This window comes from Misgurnus anguillicaudatus, chromosome 6 (genome assembly GCF_027580225.2).
Source record: "Misgurnus anguillicaudatus chromosome 6, ASM2758022v2, whole genome shotgun sequence".
Taxonomy (NCBI): Eukaryota; Metazoa; Chordata; class Actinopteri; order Cypriniformes; family Cobitidae; genus Misgurnus; species Misgurnus anguillicaudatus.
Window position 1 is genome coordinate 12,487,794 of NC_073342.2, and position 14,256 is coordinate 12,502,049.

The 14,256-nt window shown below is 35.4% G+C and overlaps 2 protein-coding genes and 1 long non-coding RNA gene across 3 annotated transcripts in view; all 3 read left to right on the plus strand.

Annotated features, from left to right (window-relative positions):
* The first annotated feature begins 51 nt into the window (after positions 1-51).
* Positions 52-2,724, plus strand: LOC141364300 (intestinal mucin-like protein). The gene is made up of 4 exons (XM_073868527.1): positions 52-78; positions 306-450; positions 2,412-2,504; positions 2,622-2,724. The coding sequence occupies exons 2-4, from the start codon at positions 381-383 to the stop codon at positions 2,690-2,692; spliced, it is 234 nt and encodes a 77-aa protein (XP_073724628.1). The 5' UTR covers positions 52-78; positions 306-380; the 3' UTR covers positions 2,693-2,724.
* A 1,775-nt stretch (positions 2,725-4,499) lies between these two features.
* On the plus strand, positions 4,500-6,929 carry LOC129434092 (uncharacterized). Its single transcript, XR_012370014.1, has 3 exons — positions 4,500-4,632; positions 4,764-4,879; positions 6,470-6,929. It is a non-coding gene; the product is annotated as an uncharacterized lncRNA (long non-coding RNA).
* Positions 6,930-10,990: 4,061 nt separating this feature from the next.
* Positions 10,991-14,256, plus strand: part of LOC129434076 (uncharacterized) — a 43,981-nt gene continuing 40,715 nt past the window's right edge. Inside the window, exons 1-4 of the mRNA XM_073868296.1 lie at positions 10,991-11,120; positions 11,217-11,279; positions 11,958-11,993; positions 12,132-12,393. Of these exons, the coding sequence (XP_073724397.1) occupies positions 11,057-11,120; positions 11,217-11,279; positions 11,958-11,993; positions 12,132-12,393 (425 nt within the window). The 5' untranslated portion in view covers positions 10,991-11,056. The remainder of the gene's footprint in view (positions 11,121-11,216; positions 11,280-11,957; positions 11,994-12,131; positions 12,394-14,256) is intronic.

Genomic DNA, 14,256 nt, shown 5'->3' on the forward strand with positions numbered 1-14,256 from the left:
TTTTGTAACTGTATATAATTTTATTTGATTTTCATTCCATCTGTAGATTGCATCGACTCTGGTGGGATATCTAGAAAGGTATGTAGTCTAGCAACCAGTGAAAAAGCAAGAGTGTAACAAAGCCTTAATAACTTTACTCTGGTATTGCTGTAAGGCTGAACCTGCAGCCTTGTACTGGAAACAGTTTTAACTTTAAATCTAAGACATATTTCTGTCTTATTCACATTTAAACGAACACAATTTCCATTATTCATACAAGCATTAAGAACTCACAACAAATAACAGTCAACTTTATTTTCTTGTAGCCCGGAGAGACATGGAATTCAAGCTGTACCACGTATACATGCTCCAGTGAGAGCTTTGGTATTGTGTCAGAACCTATGAAGTGTCCAAATATAACCTGTCCTAATGGGTACAAATCAGTTATTGAAAACTGCTGCCCAACCTGCGGTGAGTCACAATTAAAAAAATTCTTCCATAATGTGGTGAAATTCGTTTCATTATTAAAAAAGGTGGCCATTTCACCAATAATAAATTACACCCATAATGATTATATATTTGGATTGTACGCTTGGACTGGACCTAAATCTGCTGTTTATATGCCACTATATAATATAGCTCATCTGGATATGTACCCATAATACAAACCTGAATATACACTGTAAAAAATAAACGTTTAGCCAAAATTACTTCAATTTTTTAAAAGTTTTTTCACCGTTCATTTTTTTTACTTAAAGTAAGAAATTTTAAGTTGATTAAACTTAAATATGTTAAGCATTACCAATTCTAACGTGGGCTGCTTTAAACAAAGCAAATGAGAGTAGAATCCATGTGTCATGATTTCGGTTTTTTTCACGTGCTGCACTTTACAGCTGTTTCTCATTTTGATGGCCAATCGGTTTGGTATTTAATCCCTGCGTGTTTTGTGTCTCGTTGCAAGTTCGTCTTTGTATGTTCTCGCCGGTTTCTTGCATGGCTAGATTCTAGTCTTGTCCTGTCGTGTTTTTGTAATATTATACTAGTCTGTTTATAGTTATTTGCCCCATTTATCTGTGCTCTCTGCTACCCGGAAGATTTGAATTACCGCCTCTTGGATCATCGGCTCTCCTCTGCTTCATTCTACACATTCAAGACTGTTATCTCTCCATCTACGTGCAGAGGATTCACGCCGCGGCTTTGCCGCTGTCCAGCAGGGCGGTCCTTCGCCTCGGGAGCTGTCCAGCTTCTCCTCGTCAGCATTCAGCACCACTAACGCTCTTTCTCTCTCTCTCTCTCTCTCTCTCTCTCTCTGCCCGCCACAGGATCACTCCTCTCGCCTTCCAAGTGTGGCGTTGTGCCCAGGCGAGTTGTGGATTTCTCTCGCTGTGCGTTCTGCCCTCCATCCTATCTCCCACCGTCCGTTTAAGGGTGGCTGGAGCCCGGACGTGTGTGGTTCTTTCTCTGACCCAGTGTGCGTGTGTGCTCATCGCCTTTTTTCCGTCTGCCTTGGTGTGCCCAGACGTGCTTCTGACTCTCCATTATATATTTAATTTCAATAAATATTTCTGTTCATCTGCACTGGGATCTCTCTGTGTTTTCTCTGCTCTGTTTTTCTACCATGTGCAAAAAAGGTTTATTGTGTAAAATCCACAAAGGGCAGGCAAACACATCCAAATAGGGCAATCCAACAGAGTGATCCAAATAGCAGGCAATAGGTCAGGGCAGGCAGAAAACAATCAATATCCAAATAAACAGGCATGGGTCAGAAACAGGCAGACACAGAACATGATACAGGATAACAGGTAGAATGCAGGCTAACAATACTCAGCCCGGAGTGAACAGATTTGACCAGCAAAAAAAACAAAAACACAGGGAGGGGCAAGTGAGAAGCATGGCATGACATGATATCAAAATAAAAGTCAGAACAGAACAGGGTGTCAAAATAAAAGTACAAAACACAATACACAAGACAAAATCCTTACACCAATTGAAGTCTTTTTTAAGGAGATCCAACTTTCACTTTTTACAGTGCGCTGTACATTTTTTATAATTTATAGCAACTCACTAGTCAAGAAAGTTTAAATAAACTGTAAATTCAAGTTGATTAAAGAAGGATTTTTTCAATGTGCGCCAAAACGACAAACTATTGTTATCAATTATCAAAATTATCAAATTATCTTTAGGATTTTAAGTAGAGATCATGTTCCATGAAGGTTAGTAAATTTCCTACTATAAATATCTCAATAATGTATTTATCATTAGTAGTAATATGCGTTGCTAATTTGGACAACTTTAAAGGCCAAATCTTAGCCAATTTTTGTCCTACCCTTAGAAAATAGAAAGCTTATTTATTCATATACATCTAAAAAAAAATTAAATGCAAACTTTCAAACATTATTTGAAATTACACCCTGTCCACTCTTCATATACAGTTTGTGATACTCAGAAGTGTTTTGAGAAAAGATGTGATATTGGATATGAGCTGGCAGCAAATAAAACCAATGACAGCTGCTGTCCACCCTGTGGTAAGTCTCATATTTCTGTTTTACAATGTATAATATTTCGAGAACATTTTGAGTCTGCAATTTGGTGAAATAAAAAATGATTAAATTAAATAATTTTTTAATGTATTTTTCTATTAGTGCCTAAAGATGTTTGTGTGGATAAGAACACTGAGTACCAGGTGAGTAAACAGCTGGATTTATTAAATTGATTGACATGTAATATTTACCTTACTGATGAAAGTGAAATGAAGAAAACCCCTTGTAACAAAACAGAGATTCTTCAGGTGTCAGTTTCTGACTTTTACTTTCCTTTTCTCTAGCCGGGGGTTAACATCCCAGGCAATGTATCCTAAAAATGGATGCAATTTTTTTATAGTCTCAATTAAAAAATATATATATTATAAGGAAACAACAATAGCACAAGTTTAATAAACTTTTTTATTGAGACTATAAAAATTTTTGCATCCATTTTTAGGTGTGCCCGTGTATATATATATATATATATATATATATATATATATATATATATATATATATATATATATATATATAGATAGATAGATAGATAGATAGATAGATATAGATAAATATATAGATAGATAGATATTTAAAATCAACCCGTTCACGCAAAAGTTAAAAAATATTTTTACATATCTAATGATATATCTATTAATATTTAATATCATGTGATAATTAACAGCCACAATAGCTTTTCGTTTTATTTTGTATTTCCTTTCATATAAAAAATATTCACTAACTTGCTTACCATGTCAACTATCTGATATTCCGATTCTCCTTCAGAAAGGCCTGTCAACTGCATTTACAGCACCTGAATTCCCCAGTTTCTCCCGAAATACATGAAAGTAACTGGCTGCTGAACTGGGAAAAGAATAGAGTATCATTAGACTTTATAATTCCGCCGCTGTGTGCAAATTACATTTGATAGATGTTTTTTCTACTTCCCTTCCATAAACATCAGTGTGTATTTTACAAACTACAAATGTATTGTTTTACTAGTACAAATGTGTATTTAAATGTTTGAAACATAAAATAAACATTATGTGATTGGTTGAAAACACTGCATATTAGTTGTGATATATGACAAGTGCCGATCGCGTCTGTCTTTGGGTCAGCGGTGACAACCAACACGCAAAAACAGTTTGAATATTTCTGATTCCGATATTGACCTTTGCCTGGCTTATGTGTTTAATAAATTGTTGCATTTGGATCTGCCTCTGCCTTCTCACTCATAACATTATGGTTATAGCATGGTTATATGCTTATGGTTAATAATTTTGCACAGTAAAATTGCACACCCAGATTTTCAGATGCACACCCAGAGTCTCTTTTCTGGCTAGGCTACTGTTGTGAATACAGTCTGAGACAATAGTATCTCAATTTTGATATGGCGCACAGCGTACAACTTGCTGAGGATGGAAACTATAGTAATGCAGGAGTGTCAGTCAGTGGTTGAGGATGGGGCTTTATCAGTGTGATATCACATTAACAAGATAATGATTTGGTTTAAAGGGGACTTTTGATTGTAGGTTTTTTTTCATCGTAGGGTTGTTGTGTTACCACACAGCACACACACATTTATGTCCAAACATCTTGTGAAAGTGGATTTTGCATAATAGGTGCCCTTTAATACTGACTGACTAAGGCAGGGCTACATACAAAAAAATCTACTAAGGAGCCATGAGGCGAGTAACAATCACCAAATTTATGAATTTTATTTGTAGAAGGCAAAAGTATTAAAAACAACCCTCCATAGTTAAAGTACCATTTAAACGGCAGCTGTACACTTTTTGAATATCAAAATATTTTAATACGTAGCCATCTATAAACAAAACATTTCAATGTTTACTTTTCCAAATTAGTACAAACACTGCGTCTCTTTCTTAAACCATTCTGGGCATTCAAATCATTGCTGGCTTTATCATTGACATACTGTAAACACGGGGTGGGGCTATTTGTAATTATTTACACTAATTGGGTGGTAGTGCATCAGATGCCATTTGTATCGCTGGTATTACAGAAATGGCAACTCACCTGGGTATAAACATGTCATGCTGATGTTTGAACAAACTTCTATTTGTGTCCTTGCAGGGAACCGAGACATCAGACGTGGATGGATGCTGCAAGACCTGTAAGAAATAACTATATAATTTAACTATAGGCTATTAACTTTAATAAGAAAATTATTTCATGCACTTCATAAAACACAATGCATGAGATGTATTGTTCATGACACAAGCTTACATGTTTCTTGCATGTCAGGTGAGCACAGTAACTGTTCGAGTGAGGAATACCACTCAAATCCATGTACAAGGCTGCACCTCCATTGGGCCTATAGAAGTGACTTCCTGCAGTGGCCACTGTGACAGCCAGTAAACGTGAGAGCATACACGCACCTGTTCGATAACAAACAACAAGACGTATGAGTTCTCCAAAAAACTTTTAGTCTTGACATACTCATTTCACCAGTGGCGAACCGTGAGTACTTCAGCTGGGCCTTCAAAATATGCAATGAAGTGCAAATGCCTCTCCATGCGCAATTACGCATGGCGCAATAAATGAAAGTCACAAATTTAATGGATAGGTTCTCCTTACTACACCGCCTTAATTCTTAAAAACAGGAAAATGGAGACAAGTGAGCATGGGGGAAAAACACCAAAATAAATTGAGAGTAGTTTGTTTTTCATAAATTTTTAAAATTCAGAATATAATACTAGGCTATTCGTATTTCGTTAAATCATACAGTGAACGTGTAAAAATTCTGAGCACACAAAGTTAAATTACAGAATAGGCATCGTTTGCCTTTAAATGCAGTTTTAAAGTTTAAAATTACTTTAATCTAACTGATAAACACAAATACAGACTCTGCTGCTCTGTAAATTTGCATTTAATTTTTGTTTTTTGTAAATATATATCTAGCTGTAGGATAGCTTGTTAGTCTTTTTTCATAAGGGGAAATATAGCACCCTGCGTTCTCAGTGCACCTCCTTGTGGCTTATAACTGTTATATTTTGCGGGCTCCCAAAATCCCTAGCCCGAGCCCCGGTGAATGTTTTTGCATTCTCTGAGATATAGTTAGGTAATTATATTGTATGTAATTCGGCGTCGCCTGCAGTCATTACTATCCTCAAGTAAAACTGTCAGGAAGTGAAAGTATAATTAAACCCATTATTTTTCTCGTGTTCACGTCTGATATGCGCAGCGCAGCTGCACGCGCATCTCTCGGCTGTGCTCTTCACGAGTACCCGCTTAAGTAATTTCGTTTTTACCTCAGCCCTATCAAACTAGCCACAACGTCAATCACGTTTTCTGCCATTTACCTCAACCACTCTCACCGCAGAGATTCGGGCCATTAGACGGTCTATGATTAGGACTTCTTCTTCTTTGGTGTTTTACGGCAGCTCGCATCCAGCTTGTTGCATGATTAGGACTTCATGAAGGCTTACAATGCTTTGTTTTTTACCCGCCCACTTGAAATCAAAGCGTGATTGGTCGATTTGCCCGTCACTCTCCACACCAAAACACATAGCTTGGCCTTCCTTGGGATTCTTGAAGTCCTAACCAATGAATGAGCCAGTTTACCGGGCCTTAATAGAGACAGACGATTCTGATTGGATATGAACCTGACAGTAAGCTTAACGTTAGAACATAGATGAGAGAAAATATATTACATGTATTAAATTAAATTAAATATAAATTTAAACATGTAAAAACATATTTTTATTGAATACTTTATTATTTATTAGTATTATTATAAAAAATATTTTTATTAATTTTTTTAGGCCTTCTCTGAAGGCGTAGAAGGCCCTGAAGGTTCCCCACTGCATTTCACATATATGTAGTCTCTAACACACTTACATGTTAATACAGTAGATTATAAAGTTATGGGGTTATTCCTGTTAGACCACTAAATAAAATGACATCTGTTTACACAAATTTGACTGCAATTTCTTTCTAAACCCACACAGGTATTCAATGGAGGCTAACAAAATGATGCACAGCTGCTCTTGTTGCCGAGAGAGCAGAACCAGCACTAAACAAGTGAAGCTGAAGTGTCCCGATAACAGCGAGATCATGTACAACTACAGCTACACTGAGAGCTGTGAATGCACACCAACAAAGTGCATAGACTAGAATGCTTCTCGCATAAAATGTCTTTCAGTTTTTGCCTTGATTACTGTTGATTTAAACATTACCTGTTAAATAAGAAAGCTAGTAAAAATTAATGTAAGCAATTGTAATGCATAATTAACAAACATTACTTTGGTGAAAAATTCCACTACACAGTTTTTTGTTTGTAGTTTGACTTTAATAGGGTGCTAAGGGAATTTTGGGAACTGTTTTTCTTTTTCCTGCTTTAGCCTCTCTATAGTTGAATGATATAATTTTATTGAATGGCAAAATGAATGATGAATCCAATAAAGCAAAATAAACAGCAACAGCTTAAATCTTCCTGAGTGACTCTTTGATTATTCAAACTTTTTTTTATAAAAATTCAATTACTCTGGTATTTGTGTGTATAATTAATACAAATATTTAAAAATATATAATTTAAATAGACAGGAAAGTGTAATGCTTTGATATTTTTACATCATGACATCATGCGTATGAGGCTGTTTACACCTGGTATTAAGATGTGTATTGGTCGATGGATCACAAGCGGACGAGAGAGACACAATCCCGTCCACACCTGGTGTCTTTATCCGGCTCTTTTGTCCACTTTCAACCGCTCTGTCCTGTTTAAACAAAGGGAATGCTCTGTTGGTGACTAGGGTGAGAAATTATGGGTTCAAATTGATATTTTAGAGTAATTGCCTGGTACATCACATTAGTCCAATAGGCAGAGAGTAGTCGGTCTTTCGACCGTTTTCGATTACTTCTGGATGTCAAAAGTGGACAACCTCAAAACGTTTAGCCTGTTTACGCCAGTCTTTGTCACCTGTCAAAACACATCTTAATACAGCCTCTATGATCAGTACTAAACACTGAGAATGTAAAGAATCAGGTTTGTTTGATTTGTATGTTAGTAATTGTTAGATGTGTAAGCAGGTACAATTATAAAACTTTCTCCCCCCAAAAAACCTGGAAAATGTCTCTAGCATCAGATGCCATTACAACAGCATATTTGGGATTCCTGGAAATAGGACTTGCCTACAGTGTTTAGGTTTGTTGGAAAACAGTTTCCTATAATTCAATATCATCTAGTCATTAATTTATGTTTGTTTAGTTTGCACACCCACTAATTACATCTAACAATGTATTAAATTAGCATAAAGTAATATCAAGGTGTAACATTATATTAAGGCGTACCTGTCCAGAAGGTGTAGTCTGTTGTTTAAAGAACACATACAGTACCAGTAATTCTTGGAAGTATCAGTTTACTTTACAATATTATAAACAAAATGACACATCAAATATCATATTTCACGATGCTCATTTTATGTACACAGAAAATAGGAAGGGACATGTTTAAACAATCAAACGCTTGCCACAGATGTTTGTTGTCTTATCCAGAACCATAACTACAATGAACTCAGTGATATCAAACACCGCACAACCCATCATGTTAGGTTTGGTCATCTGAGGAAACCAATTGCGTAATTTTTTTTCGCAAACTCATATCATGTAACATTATATACCTTTAAAAATAAGTTTCTGTTACTATTTGTATTTCTTACATCCACTTTTACATCTTAATTGTTTGGGGGTGGGAAATACATGTGCCATGACTATCGGGTGCGTGCCCAGCATGGGGTCAAACTGTTCATACCATTTAGGCTTTCTAGTTTAATCTAATAGGGCTAAAAAATGATGATTTACCTGAAATGAAGTGAGCACTACAAACAACAAGCATTTTTGATCTTTGCATTGTCCCAGTCTGCACGTTTAATTGCTTGCAGCCACAGATGTTGTATTTTTTGTTTTTGAGATTCGACAGGAATCCCCAAAAAACTTAACGGCAGACCTGGAACTGTGAGGGGTCTATAGACCTTTCTCACAACTTCCGTATTTATGACCGGAAATACGCAATCGTCGCGGAAATCAACTTCCTCCGCAGTAAAGGCAATGTAAAAAGCCGTATCTGTTCCATTAATTCCCTGTTGATGGTGAAGTTAGACAGAAATGGATTCAGGCTATCCGGCGAGATGAAGGACCTAACTTCACTATAAGAAAGGGAAGCACTTATGTATGCAGCAGACACTTCACTAAAAGCGACTACATTTTAGGGCTCACTGGTCGCCGCTTGCAACCAAATGCTGTCTCTACCCATTTTTCATGGAACGAGTTCACCCCGACAAACAAACATACGATCACAGACATTATCAGACAAAAATGTTAACTGATAATGATAGCATCCGGCTAACGTTATTGTTACTACACACAAGACATTCACTTGGAAAACCATAGGCAGTAATTGAAGGTAATTGGTACCATAATGCTTCATTCAAAGCAGACTATAATGTTTTAGTAAGGTAGTCTATATCATCTACTATACATACATACATTATGTGTAATTGGACACGCTAATAATGTGTTGTTTTAGTTAACAGTTCAGTAACAGTTAGACTCGCTCTCTACTTACCTTGATATTTATGGACAAATTCTTAATGGAAAAAGTTTTCCTCCATTAGTCGTGTCACATCAGCAAATGTAATATTTGGCAAATCCGTTAACGAAGTTGTGTAGACACTTGAATCCATTTTAAACTTGCCGGGGTTTATGTTTTTCTTGTGTGTTGACGCTTGACAGGAACTCCACTTTCACAACGATTATGTATTTCCGGTTATTGTGAGAAAGGTCTATAGACCATTTCAAAAGATGTAAACAACACTGGTCCAGAAGCACTTCCTGTTTCAGTTTTTTTAACATTGAATAAATGTAGGGATAAAATACAACTAACAGAACATATAGAACTGAGTCAAAAAGTTAAACAAACATCTTAAAGATAATGATATATGTGTGACATAAAAAAACAGTCAAAACAGAAACAGGAAGTGTTTCTGGACCACTGTTGTTTACATCTTTTGAAATGGTCTATAAGGCAAAACCTTCAAACGTAACAACAGGTTGTATAAGCTACTGCCGCTAGAGGATACTAATCCCTTAATACATCACTTTATGTCATAATAAGGTGCTTGCATAAACAACCTATAAGGTCGTTATTTTTGGAGGACAGTCTTCCAGGATACAACAAAAAAAGAAATGCTGATTTATTTTCATCAGAAAGGGATGAACCCAACCCACTGGGTTGTAATTTAACCCAGTGGTTTTCCAGAGGGGCACCAGTTTTATGACATTTTATAAAATACATTAATTTATCATTAATTCTGTGTAATTAAACCTCAGAAAAATATGGCTACTAACCATTACTATTACTAACCACTACTACTATTAAATGTAAATATGTTTTGTTTAATAAAAAAATATTTTTGGAATGTTTTAAGTCATACATTTTCTTTGGGGGGCCTCAAAGGAATGCACCGTACCCAAGTTTGGAAACTATTGATTTAACCTATTCTGGGCTCGACCCTTTTTGAACCAACGCTGTCAAATTCAGTAAATTGTATAAATTGCACTTTACATTTATTAAGTCATTGGAAAAAAAAACTTGTGGCAACTTATCACAGATGCACATACACAATAAAACATGCTGGGTTATTTTCAACAAAAAAGGCTAGGTTAAAATTAAATGTTTACATTTGACCCAACATTTGGTTTTAACTAAAAATGAGTAGACTCTAAAAATGTTTGGATATTTTCAACCCAGTTTAGGGTCAAAAAGGGACAAACTCAGGCAACCCAGCATAGCATTACATAACAACTAAATTGGTTGGGTTTGATCGTTTCTTGGGGTGTAATGCTAAAACAAATGGAACAGGGAAATAACGCTTTTAAGTGGTGCTTGATCAATAAAACATATTGTATAGCAAAAAATAATACATTTTATAAATTAAGTTTACTCTAATTTAAGCATTCAGGTTTATAACAAACAATCCATTACAAATGATTCTGCTAAAATTATATTTAATATGATTTTGTGCTGTTGCTTTACAGTATGTGTTTGGATTATGTATGGATCAATTCAATCTACAAATACGGTTTTGCCAGATGTGTCCACTTTGGTTTCATTCAAAAATAATTCTAATCTGTAACTTACGTCTCATTAATTATGATTTGTTGGCATTTTAAGTATAATATACTGTTAAAATGAGCAAAACTGATCATGCTTTCTAGGAAATAGCAATAGCATGTTTAGGATGCTATATTTGGGTGTCATGTGAAAAAATTAATTTCATGTTGTGTGAGAGTCACATCCTTGTTTATTTTAAACAAATAACAAATGCATCATTGTGTGACAGAATGTGTTACTCATCGTTAAATAGATTGTTTAATCTCAAACACCAAAAAAAGTAAATATTTATTGGGTTTCCAGCATCTACTTGACCCAAGGCAAAATGTAAGTTCCACCTTTAGTTCCACCCACTTATCACAAAGTAAAAGCCATTGGAAACAGGTGAGATCGAGCAGAACGGATCTCTACGGGGTCAGTGAAGATGTTCCAGATGAAGATGCTGGAATGGGCCATAGTGCTACTGGGCCTGCAGTCTGCATATGCAGGTTAGTAGACCACAAAAACTGATCTCAAATCAATTCATAAATAGCTCAACTGTTCTGACATAAAAATACTGTAAATTCATCTCTGTCTGTCTCAAGGATATATAAAAGAAGTTGGGGACATAAGCTCAGAAGAATCAGATGTTTTTTTGCCAACGACGGGTAACTAGGCTACTTCATTGTAATGAAAAAAAGCTACAACAGATTCTAAACTATTGACTAACATCAGTGTTTTATCAAATTGCATTTATTTTTACATTAGAAATTGCTTCATCAAAAACTAATTTTCAATTCATGTTTCTATCTAAAGTGACTTAGGTATAGAAGGTATAAATTACATTTTTTAGTCAGTATGTGTGGGTTTAACCAATGGGCTTTTGTGTTGCTTACACCATGCTCCACCAAATTCACTGTGTTTCATGTTTTAAATACGATTTTTATATGGTCTTAGCCTTTTGGATCCTTTTTTACTCTGATGGGTCATTTCAACTGTTTCTACAATTCAACTTCCCAACTAATACATAAATGACTTAATATGTTTGATTTATTTAACAAGAGTACTCAATAATAATCTTATTATCATTTATACTACACTATAAAAAATATACTACACTTATACACTTAAAAACTTTTTAAAAAAATTTTTTTAACTGACATTTACTTACTTTAAGTAAAAAATTTAAGGTGATTTTTTAAATTACTTTAATACCTATATTAAAACATTTCCAACTAAAATTTTTCATTTAAATTTTTACCAACTGAAGTAAAATGAATCCGCCTTTTACTTTTTAGAGTGTATCATTAATAAAAATGACAATTTCTTTTGTCTTCTATTTTCAGTCTTCCCCACTTTGCCAAATCTGGTGACAATATCAGGTATTAAAAATAGAAAATATATATTTTTATATATATTTTAGTTTTTACAGTGATTCGAAAACTACATTGTGTATATTTGTTTACTAACAGTGTCTTCTACAAACAAACATTAATAAATGCTTTCTCTTGAATTGGCAGAACCTAATCCGGATCATCAAACCACTCTCTGTAGCACATGGGGAAATTTTCACTTCAGGACGTTTGATGGTCATTTCTTTCAAATGGCTGACAAATGTAACCACATTCTGGCAGTGATGTGTGACGTACCTGTCTCAGATTTTAACATCCAAATGCAAAGAATGATTGTGAATGGCTCGGTTACTTTCACCTCAGTCAAATTAGAGCTGGAGGGGACGTCCATCAAATTTAGTCAAGGCAATATCTACATGGACGACAAAGTGTGAGTTTATCTTTTAATTTTGAAAGGTGAAAATGAAATGTTCCTTTACTGTTTTGTGCCTTTTCTGTTTAGACAATTGTATGAATATCTACACTGTAAAAAATTGCTGGTAAAACACAGCCAAATTTAACAGTGTAGTTCTGTTTTTTAACAAGAGCAGAAATATACTGTTAAATTATGCGCTCTGTGTTCAGAATAATATGAATTTACAGCCCTGAGAGTCCACTGTTAAATAATGTGTCCCAAATCACACCCTCGTTCACTATTCCCTACATTAGTTTCCTAATGAACCACCTGAAATCAAGTCAATGAGTTCAGATACCGAGGCATTAATGATGGACACCTGCTTCTAATAAACAGAATCACTGAAGAAAAGATAAACAAAAAAGAGAAGAGATGAGCAGAAACACTTAGGCCAAGTCCACACGGACACAGGTATATTTATAACCGGAGTTTTCCCTAATAAAAAAATCCCGTCCACATGTGCTCGGTTTAAATTAAATATTCATCCACACGATAAAGCAAAAGCACGCTATCAAGCGCTGTCAAGAGTATGCCACACCAGCAGGCGGGGATATAACCCAAATCGTGTTCCACAATATAGTGAGATAACTGAGCATCTATCTGTATACATGTTAGAAGCCCTGTTAGCACAGTTATTATTAGCAAGATACGTCCGCCATTGCACAGAATCATCAACAAAGCAGTCAGCGGCGCACAATCTTGATGTCAAACACAGTGGATAACAGCGCACACTCTGACGTCGCAAGGCAAAACCCCCGGTTTTACTCTTTACACGATACCACTGTAACCGGGGTTTCTTAAAAAGCTCACCCTGGCCGGGGTTTTCAAATATGCTCGGTTTCAGTGCCCTGATACTGCAGTTTCGTGTGGACGAACGGCTGAACCGCGTGAAAAAACTCACGGTTATAAAAATACCCGTGTCCGTGTGGACTAGGCCTTAGAGACACAAAGACTGAAAATAACAGAACACAATAAATCTCTCCATATATCACCAGAGGAGAATTAAACATTTCCACAAACACCATTACCATCTTCACTTATAAACCACTTTGACTTTATTTCTGTTATACATCTACAACAGTTCTCACTGAGAACAAACAGGTGTAACTTTACAAGCATTTTCTTTAAAGTCACCATTATGGTGATCACTGTTTTCATTAGTTGGGCTCTTGATTTGGTTTTCAGTCTGGTTGCAATAACTGTGTCTTTATGATGCATGTTTGTTATGGCAAAGAAAACCAAGAGATGATAGACTCTTGTGTGGTTGGATGTCTGATTATTCATCAGTAGTTTGTCATACCAGATTCATGGAGCTGAATCATAACAATTAGTAATATTAAGGGGTGTTCATGACTGAGTACATATTTGAATCTGAATCATTACAACAATTATTATTATTACAGTAATCTGATATCTTGACCGATTTGCATAGATATAGACTTTTGCATACTAGAAACTAACCCTCAGCTAACCCACACACAGACATCAAGAATCAGCGTATGATTCTCAACTATGGTGACAAAAGAAAATGGGAAAACAGTTCGTATGCATAGTTTATTCATGCTGCAATGCATGCTGGGAGTCATGAATGAGCTTTGTACTATGCCGATACCCAGCATGCATTGCAGCATGAAGCTTTTCATTTGATGGTCACCATTGTTGAGATTCATAGACTGATTCTTGATGTCTGTGTGTGTAGTTTGCTCATGTTTTTAAGATTCCTGTGGCTACCTCAACACTCAGTTTCTGTCACATTATAAGACTAATATTTATTTTCGATGGACTCAAATGAATTAAGTTCATAATACTAACACCACCATATAAATATATATATTTATA

Bases quoted from the DNA above. Each gene is read 5' to 3' on its own strand.
- LOC141364300 (XM_073868527.1), top strand. From the start codon at position 381: ATGAAGTGTCCAAATATAACCTGTCCTAATGGGTACAAATCAGTTATT. The intron at 451-2,411 runs GTGAGTCACAAT...CTTCATATACAG, and splicing joins AAACTGCTGCCCAACCTGCG to TTTGTGATACTCAGAAGTGT. The intron at 2,505-2,621 runs GTAAGTCTCATA...TTTTTCTATTAG, and splicing joins CAGCTGCTGTCCACCCTGTG to TGCCTAAAGATGTTTGTGTG.